General features: G+C 50.7%; 1 protein-coding gene across 1 annotated transcript; it reads left to right on the plus strand.

Annotated features, from left to right (window-relative positions):
- Positions 77-8,003, plus strand: DMRT3 (doublesex and mab-3 related transcription factor 3). Its single transcript, XM_021381129.1, has 2 exons — positions 77-515; positions 6,108-8,003. Exons 1-2 carry the CDS (start codon positions 77-79, stop codon positions 7,070-7,072), a joined length of 1,404 nt encoding a protein of 467 aa, XP_021236804.1. The 3' UTR covers positions 7,073-8,003.

Raw genomic sequence — 10,050 nt, forward strand, 5'->3', positions numbered from 1 at the left:
GGTCCGGGGCGCGCCGAGCCGCCCGCCCCCGCTGCGCCCTTCTCCTCCCTGGAGCCGCCGGGCTCCTCCCGCGGGCATGAACGGCTACGGCTCCCCGTACCTCTACATGGGCGGCCCCGTGTCGCAGCCGCCGCGGGCTCCGCTGCAGCGGACGCCCAAGTGCGCCCGGTGCCGCAACCACGGCGTGCTGTCCTGGCTGAAGGGCCACAAGCGCTACTGCCGCTTCAAGGACTGCACCTGCGAGAAGTGCATCCTCATCATCGAGCGGCAGCGGGTGATGGCCGCGCAGGTGGCCCTGCGCCGGCAGCAGGCCAACGAGAGCCTGGAGAGCCTCCTCCCGGACTCGCTGCGCTCCCTCCCGGGGCCGCCCGGCAGCTCCGAGCCCTCCGCTGCCCCTGCGGGGCCACCGCCCTGCGCCGGGCCGCAGCGGGCCCCCGCTGAGCTGGCAGCCGCCGCCGCGCTGCGCTGGGTCACCGAGCCGCCCCCCGCGCTGCTGGGGCCGCTCCCCAAGGCAGGTGAGGCCGCGGCGGGTTCGCGAGGCTCCGGGAGGAGGGGAAGGGTCGCTCGATTCCCTCGCCCCGACGGGGCTTCGGGCTGGGAGGGGAGGGAAGGCCCTGCCGCTTCCTCTCGCCCGGCGCGAGCGTTTTGTAGTTAACTGGGCGCCTGATCAGAGGCACGAAGTGTCGGCCCCTGTGCGAGTCCCGCCGCTACTCCCAGCCCGTGTCTGCAGGCCGGCTGGGAAGCAGCCGAACAGCAGCCGGTCCATCCCCCCGGCCGTGTAACGAGAAAACGGGAACGGAAACGGTGGCTGCCAAAGCAGTGCCGGGAGTCGAACGCTTTGCGCAGGGCGCGGGCCGAGGGGGCGGCAGGGGGCTGCACCGCCCCCCGGGAGTGCGAGCAGAGGTCGCTGCTCAGGGCTACCCCGCGGAAACAGCCCGCCACCGGCTCCTAAGGAGTGCGACCTTCGGTAACGCGCTTCTCAGACAGCTGAGCCGCGTTCCCCTTCCCCGGCCGTTGCCGGAAAGTCCGCCCCGACGGCGGGATGCGGTGTGAGTCTTCTCCGCCGGTGACTGCAGCGAAACGGCACACCTCGGCCTGTACGTCGTGCCCCAGGAGCCGCGCGGGGTATCCCGCCCAGGGCGGGCACAGCGCTGTGGGCACGGCCGGGGCTGCTCCGGGGGCACAGCCTTGTCCGCCTCGCCGTACCTCTCCGGCCGCAGCCCTCCTGGGGGCAGCGTGCGGGCAGCCGACCCCCGACTGTTCCCCCGGCCCGGGAAACGGGGTCCCCCCACCCCAGCTCTCCCGGCCGCGGCTCCCCGACGGCACGGAGCCTCCCGGCCCCCCGATGCTTTTTGCTGCACGGGGTGACCGGGAAAAAAGTACATCTCGGCCCCCTACGGAAAGTGAAACAAATGCACTTCGCCAGCAGGATATAAATCTGGCGGGCAGCAGCGCCATTGACTCGCACGCCCCAACTTTTCTTCTCCTTGATGTATGAACTTCCGAGCTTAAAAGATTACAGTAATCACGGGAGGACAGTGTAAATGGGATCTGATAGCAATAACTTTTGGGGAAGGTCAGGCTCAAGTGAAATGTTACCAAGCAACAGGCGTTTTGTGTGCAAAGTACAATCAGAGCGTATTGATGAGGAATTCTTCCCTGCCAGCCAGTCAGCACTTTCTGCCGACAGCCCCGCGAACGAAGGGACGGAGCAGATCTCCATCCATCAGCCCCGGGGCGCGGCGGGGCGGGGGAAAGGAAACAGGGGGGCGAGCAGGAAAACTGCTCTGTGAGTAAAGGAAACGGTGAGAGAGAGGAGAAAATGATCTCCTCGTGGGCTCTTTTGTCGCCCAGCGCCGTTAAGGAGATAGCTGCGTGCGTTTCCGAGCACCGCGAGCTTCTTTCCCGCACTCCTTGCACTAAAATTGTGGTCCGAGTGGAGGATGCAGTTGTTTGCTCCCCCGGTTTCAGTCACCGATCTCCTGGAAGATCGCCGGTGCTCGGTGGGATCGGAGCCGTTTCTTTTAAGCAGCGTTTCCCTGCCGGAACGGGTCGTGTCGGTGGGACCGCTGCAGAGTTCTGCTCTGTGCCAGTGAATAACCGGGAAACGGCTCCCATCGCCTCTGCAGCATCGAGACGCGCCTTCTCCGGACACGGCGCTTACGTGGCTCTCTCTCTCAGAGCGTGTTACGGTAGCAGTAAGTCACCAAGGCCAGCAGTGAATAGAACGCCGTGCCGAGTCTTCTGCTGGTTTCAGAGCCATCTCTTAGGTCAGAGCAGCTCTTTGGGAGCAGCGACTCCCGGGAAGCACCCGAGGCGGGAATCAGGGAAGAAGGTCCGGACCGAAAGGCTTTTTTTTTTTTTTAGAAACAGAACCAAAAAACACCACCTGCCCACATGGCTACAAAAATCTGACTCGCAACCAAGCAACCGCTAAAAACAAATGCCAACAACAAAATGACCCCGACTCAGAACCGCGCGTCGCGTATGTTTTAGGAGAGCTTTCTGATATTTCTGGCATCAGTCCGTGCTGACAACAGAGCCAGGGAAAACAGCAGATATGTTCGGGACCCGGGGAAATCTGTCCTGCAGAGAGAGCTGCCCTCGCAGCCGGAGAGCAGAGCCTGTGCACAGCGGCTCAGCAGTCGGAGTACCGAGGGAGCAAATGTGGACCTAAAGCCCGAGAGCGGGTTTCCCAGAGAAGCATTAACCTGCAGAGAGCAGCTTCCCCCTCTCACCGCGGTACTTTGCTTCATGTTGTTTGCTTTTCGAAGTTTGCCTCATCATCCTCACTGTGTAAACACTCGCGGACAAACTGGGGTACGCATTGCTAGGAATTCTCGGCAGCTCAGCTGATTAACTCACGTTTATTAGCTTGCAGTGAGCGCACGCACAGTTCTCCGTTTGCACGGCTCTGTGCGCTTCAGCGGCAGGTCGGGGTGCATGTCTGATATTTGCCGAGTGCTTCCCATCGCTAATACTAACGGGAAGACGATTTCCTCCGAGGTGGTAAAGTGAACGCGTGGAGGTAGGCAATTGGAAATAGAAGCTGCTTGAAAAACAAAACAAACAAATAAACAAAACCACCGCCACCACCAAAAACAAAACGCAAAAGCTGGCAGCGCCCTCTGAGGATCTCTCTCTAAAGCCCCGACATCCCCTGGCTAAGTGCAGGGACTCTGATTCTAAATACAAATTAAATATTTTTAACCCGAAAACACAGATGTTCCGGATGAATACATGCTTGCAACACTGCTATAGCCCTGTGCCCACGTCGGGGCGTCTCTCATGCATCTCCCCACGGTTCTGCTTGTTTAAGGATCACTGTTTTCTGCCCATTTTAAAAGAAAAGCCCCATCCCGGCGGCTCCCGCCGTATCCTCCGCGGGCAGCGGGCAGCGGGCAGCCCCCCCGGCTCTGATGACAGCATTTCGGTTAAATCGCCAAAATCCCTTTTCCCGGGCGTGGCTCTCGGCGACTAGCGATGCGGTGCGGTGCGGTGCAGCGCCGCGTGCTCTGCTGTGCCAGGGGCTGTACCGGGGCGAGGCAGAGGGCTGCGCAGCGGGCTGCGGCCGCGGAGGGCACCGGCTGCGGGAGGGCGGGGTGGTTGTCAGAATGCGGAGCGTTTTCTATTAGCCAGTCCTCATGAGGGTACTTCTAAACCTACTGAATACTAAGCGAACCAGAAATATCTTGGAAATAATCGTTACTCGATGATCGGGCACATTTCTCTTCAGGAAGATCGACTCTTATACCGTGTTATTGTTTTTATTTTATTATTGTCTTTTTTCATCTCCTCGTTGACATTTGTTATCAGCCAATAATTTGGCAAAGCATGGTAGTTCTGACATACGTTTGCGTGCATGTGGTCTGTAGGTACCACAGCGCAATCTATGCAGAAATTAGGATCAGAGTCTCCCTTCAATGCCGCTCTTTCTCTGGCACGATGGGGACAGAGGCAATTACTTGTCCTCAGGCTGCCTGGTAAGACTCGAGTGTGTAAATTGCCCATTCATTCAGTCGTGAATTATTCTTAACTTCTCTTCTCTGGTAATAAGTGTGTGACTATGAAGGTGTGAAAGGATGAAGAGGGAAAGGTAGCATGATCCTCCTGTTTTTTTTTCAGTTTTTCTTTTTTCTCAAGTAAAAGCTACACCTAGGTCTTAACATTCTCTCAAAAGGATAATGTTACCTGCTTGTTTGCTTCCTGCATTCCCGTTGGCTGCTAAGGCAAGACTAATGCAGAGTGCATAAAGAAGTCCGTATGCACGTTGCCTCGTATAGTATACCTATGTGAAGAATTACTGCTTCTCTGTTAGCACTGGACAGAGAGCATAACCAGCTGAAAAACGGATAAGCAGCCCAGGTCATGCACCTCAAAGACGAGATCCTCGGAAGGGCACCTGCCTTCCTCAGCTCCACTCCCACTCTCATCTTCTGCAGCCCGAGCCAGCAGCACCCACGGCCCTGCAGGACGGCCATCACTCCTGCCTGGTGCAGAGAACAGCCCTTTGCCACGCTGACTGTCTGCTGTGCTCTGCCAGGACCTGGTAGTTTACTTACAGCCGAGCTGTAGTAGCTCCTGTTCTGGAGAGCACGGTGACCTCTTGCTCAGCAGAAGCATACTCAGACCCTGCCTCCTTTCTCAGAGTGAGAAAGTGGGTAAATCTCACCAGAAATGCCTAGTCTATTCCCAGGGTGAGAGTGAGGCAGACCTGTCGGAGGCGAGCAGCAAGGATCTCCCATTTACAACATTAGTTTCCTCTCAGTCTGGCAGGGGTGGCTGTGAGCATGTTTGGAAGCCTTTGCTTACTTTTTGCCATATCTCTAGCTGGGCTGATCACTATGGGCTTGGGACACCAGGCAAGTACTTCCACTGGTTTCTGCAGATCATCTTTCACACATGTGAGTTCAAAAGCACTGCCACGTGAACACAGCCTCCGTCAGCATCAGCTTGTGAAATGTCCTCTTCCCTAGATGCTGATGTCTGTCAGGAGGTCAGCACTGCACTGCGTGAGGAAAGTCAGCAGAACGGCATCCTTGGAAAACGACCATGAAGAGTTTCAAGCAAATACATTGCCCCCATGCACATAGACCGTGACAGCTGTTAGTTTTTTTTTCTTCTTTCTGACTAGCAGTTTCATTCTGAAGGCTTCCATACACTGGCCAGGCTTTACCCAAATGATCAGAGACCTGGGGTATCTCCCTTTTCGTGTGTCCCTCTGGCAGCAGCATGGTCCAAGGGCTTGTGCTCAGCCCTGTGCTCAGCTCTTGCCCTTCTTAGCTTCACACATGAAAGGCAAGGCACCTGAAACAAGCGCCAAGGGAGGCTGCTGAGCACCCAGTCTTAGAAATATTTAAAGCTCAGCTGAGCAGGGACTAAAACAACTTGCTCTAGGTTTTAGGCTAGACCTGTTTTGAGCAGGAGGTTGGACCAGATGCCTTCAAGTGGTCCTTTCCAATTTTTTTTTTCTAATGTTGTGCTCCAGTTAATCAAGGCATCAACTGTGATCAGGTTTCAAAGAGAAACCTGTGGTTCTTGCTGGGGAAGGAACTGGTTTCTGCAGAACTAGAACTGGAATGTATTGATTTATCTGAGCAGTTCTTTAACCCTGAGTCAGTAGATGCAATGCAGTGATTCTACCAATGAGGTTGCACTTGCAGAGGGAATTTTGGTCTTCCGAGTTTTCTCTGACTATCTTCATCTCACAGTCAGTGAGACAGTGCAAGTGAGGAATTACGATATGAGAGTGCTCGGGTTCCTCTGAGAGAACTTGCACTTGGGTGGCTCGTTGCTGTCTTGTAAGTAGTGAAGGAGGATAAAAGGATTGGTATGGGACAAAAAATGGCACTGCTTGTGTTTTCCTGAATATAGAAGAATGAGAGAGACCTGTAAAGAAGCATAAAATGCCTAAATCATACACATTACTCTTTTGCAGTTCTGTTCTCCTGTGATGTTGCAAAGAGAAGTTAATTTTAGCAGAAAAGTGCTTTTTTTTTTTTTCCCCCAGGAGCCTACTCTGTTCACTATAAGAACAATCTATCCTCGGATGTCCATAAAGGCATTTGGACTCAGCTTTTTGTTGACTTCTCTGCCTTTCTTTGCAGACATCGGTGAGGAGCGGTTGGGTGATGCCAGTGGAACAGACAATGCCGAGACCTACAGTGACAAAGACACAGACCAAAGGAGTTCCCCAGACATGACTAAAGCCAAAACCTGCTTCACCCCTGAAAGCCCAGAAATTGTATCAGTGGATGAGGTTGGTTATGCAGTTCAGAAAAATGGTGGGAGCACAGAGAGCCGTCCAGAGAGCCCCAAGTACCATGCAGAGCAGAACCACCTCCTGATAGAAGGTCCGTCTGGGACAGTTTCTTTACCTTTCAGCTTGAAAGCCAACAGACCTCCACTGGAAGTGCTGAAAAAGATTTTCCCTAACCAGAAGCCAACTGTGCTGGAGTTGATCCTGAAGGGATGTGGTGGTGACCTGGTGAGCGCTGTTGAGGTTCTCCTGTCCAGTCGGTCTTCGGTGACCAGTGGGGAGAGAACTTCTGCGGAGTCAGATGGTCTAGTTCTGCCTTCCAGCGGGCACATTTTTGAACACACGCTGAGTTCCTATCCTATTTCCTCTTCCAAGTGGTCTGTAGGCTCAGCCTTCAGGGTCCCTGACACACTGAGGTTCTCTGCTGACTCCAGCAATGTTGTGCCCAATCCTCTGGCCGTACCCTTGCAGCACCCGTTCCCTCAGCCACCCCGCTACCCGCTGATGCTGAGGAACACCTTGGCAAGAAACCAGTCCAGTCCTTTCCTGCCTAATGATGTCACCCTGTGGAACACCATGACGCTGCAGCAGCAGTACCAGCTGCGGTCGCAGTACGTCAGTCCTTTCTCTAGCAACTCGGCCAGTGTCTTCCGAAGCTCTCCTGTCCTTCCTTCTCGCTCATCGGAAGATCCTAGGATCTCAATCCCCGATGACGGATGTCCTATTGTGTCTAAGCAACCTCTCTACACAGAAGATGAGTATGATGAAAGGTCTGATTCTTCAGACTCAAGAATACTCAACACATCTTCTTAGAATGCCATTTGACAAACGATAAGGAAGTGATATTTGCCGTGCAGCTGAACTACTGGGCCTGAAGAGGAGAGACGTATACTCTCTGAAACCCTTGCAATTGTACTCACATGTGACTTTGCTTGGTATTGTACTATAGCAATAAAGACATAACTTATTTAATTTCTTGCACTTCATTGGATAATGCCAAATAGCAATACTCTGGCTTTAGCTCTGAGTGTGTAGTACAAAGAAAGACTTGACGGCCATCAGTTACGGGACTCTGGAAGATTCGTAGCGGAAACAGAAGCTCAAGGTCTACTTTGTTCCTTAACTCAGACGACTGGGGATATTAAACTAGAATACTTGAATGCTGTTTTATAAGAGAGAACTCCTCAGGACATAAGACATCAAACAAAAGTAGTTCAATTGCAAATGAACTAAAAGAAGGACCTGTCATCATCTTTGCATTGAAAGAAAAGGCAGAAGAATTATGCACATGGAACTAGCATGAGCTGCTTCTGTACCGTTTGAGCTTGGACACTTTTTAGAGAAATAATCTTACAAGTTATTCTTTTCCCATGGCTAGGTCGAAATGTGTAATGTCAGTGTAAAACCAATTACAGCTGTGAATTGCATGAAGTGTATTGTGAAATGAACACAAGATTAAACATTGTCAGGTTAATGTAGCATGCTAAGGACTCTAGAAAAATAAACTAAGATGATGATCTTGGTTTATGTCATTTATATTGGGCAAATAGCATTTCTGAGGATAGAGAGCTGATTAATTGCCAGCTGGGGTAACAATGTCTAGCTCCAGCAACTGCAGTCAAGGGAAGTCTATTTTTCCCAGTCCCGGTTCTGTTCCCCTGCCTTGTAGCTTGAAACTGAGACTCCGCAAATGCTATCATGAGGGAGGCTTAGGTCTCTTGGATGTATACTACAAACATTTCCAAGTTCAGGTGAGTAAAGCAGAACTTGCTACAGTCATAGCAATCAGAAAAAAAAAAGGTTCTCCTCACCCTTCAGAAACATCTTTTTTTCCTGTGCTATAGAAACAGAAAAAGGAGATAGGATGTAATAGGAAACCTTTCTTTCAAACAGTGTTGAGGTAAATGGCAGCTTTGCTGCATATGGAAAAGTAATGACTCAAACGTTTTATTGCACGTTTGCATGCATGGATTCTTCTTGTATCTTACTTACATTACAGTGTTGGAATAACACTACAAATTGCTTCTGATGACAAATGCCACTACATGAATTTTGTAGAGAAGTTTGTTAAGGTTTTTGTGCCATTTTTTGAACCCTTTGCCAGAGACCGCATCAGCTTGGCAGCTGTATTTTCCAAAACGCGTCTCTCAGTGTGGATGAGATGGCTGGCAGGCCTGCCAGCTGTACAGATCAGCCCTACCCCTCAAACCCAATGAAGGTTCCCCTGAAGAGGGGGGATCTAAAGCAGGTGGGCTGTAAGACTGTAGAATCTGTCTGGCATGTTGTCTTGTGTCATTGCTAATGTGAATGCCGGTGTTCTCATTTGGCATTTCATAATTTGTAAAGTTTGTGTACCCAATGAATCCTGCATTTTACACTGATATTGAACAAGCACAAAAAGAAGGAGAATAAAATAAATAATTATTTTATTTTCCTTGGGGGACAAATTGTCAGAAAAACACTTTTCATTGCATAATTTCGCAGTCCATTCAGTAAAGCAGTTTGTAGGTGTATGCTAGAGAGCAAAGACAGACAGGTGGAGAGTTGGAGGAAAGAAAGCAAATAGTGTTCTTTATGGAAATGTAAAAACATCTGGAATTTTTGTAAATGCAGAATTACAGTTTTGTGCTGACAGATTTGCCTGTACTCACATGGCACATGTAAACAAATTCATCTTCAAGACGCTCCAGACAGAAAAGTAATAGATACTCGTAAAATAAGCTTGGTCTTGCAAACGGAAAGAAATGAGGTAGTGAAATGCTGTGCTCCAGCATCACAGAGAAATTAGGTGTGAGAGGCTAGATGCAAACAATCAGACCCATGAACTCAGGTTTTGAGCTCATGCACCAACCCAGTTTCCCTCCAGCAGAGACTTCTGTATGGGCATCCTTGTAGGTTGAATGAATTCTGTTTCTTTTTCTTTTTGTTTCCCAGCAGAGGGTGAATAACCTCCGGCAGGAAGACCAAAGGATGGCAACCGACAGCTCATACTGATCTTACACACTGTGGTCTGTGGACTTTCAGTGAGCAGAAAGTTGACATCTTGGAGCTGGGACATATCTTTCAGAGAAGGGCGACCCTTGGCTAAATTGAGGTGAACCGTTCTTACTACAGGCGCACTGGGTGAAAAATGCAGAGGCAGCAATATAATTCACTAATTCTATCTCTTTTGATAGACTGTTTTCTGAGAAAGCACAGAAATGAAAAGAGTCTTTTTTTTTTTTTTGTCAGGAATCATAAAATATCTTTTGACTAAATTCACAATTCCTCTTTTTAAAATAAAGTAAACTTAAACATATTCAAAATAAATTTTAAAAAACGCACATGTGGTTTGTTGGCAGACAACTTCTGCAGCCTTTTGGGTATATACGAGTTGCATTAAAACCAAAAAAACAGCAAGTAAACAAACTAACCAATCAACCAACCAACGAAACTGACCCAAACAAACCAATTGGATTGACCAGCAGTGATGTCTCTGAAAAAGTGTTTTGTTCATGCAGCTGTGTTTCCAGTCTGGCACTAAATAGGGAAGTCATTTCTAGCTTCCACTATTATGCAACAAAGATCTGGGGCCCTTGGCATGTTGGCATGTCCCCATGGTTCTGGAGTCTGCTCCTTATGTCTTTACTTGTGGGAAATGCCCACTCGCTCCTGCCATTACAGCATGGGCAAATGGGAAATGATGGAACACCTGCTCTCCTATGCCCCCTCCCATCCCATCGCATCCCATCGCATCCCATCGCATCGCATCGCATCGCATCCCATCCCATCCCATCCCATCCCATCCCATC

Source organism: Numida meleagris, chromosome Z (genome assembly GCF_002078875.1).
Source record: "Numida meleagris isolate 19003 breed g44 Domestic line chromosome Z, NumMel1.0, whole genome shotgun sequence".
NCBI classification, from domain to species: domain Eukaryota; kingdom Metazoa; phylum Chordata; class Aves; order Galliformes; family Numididae; genus Numida; species Numida meleagris.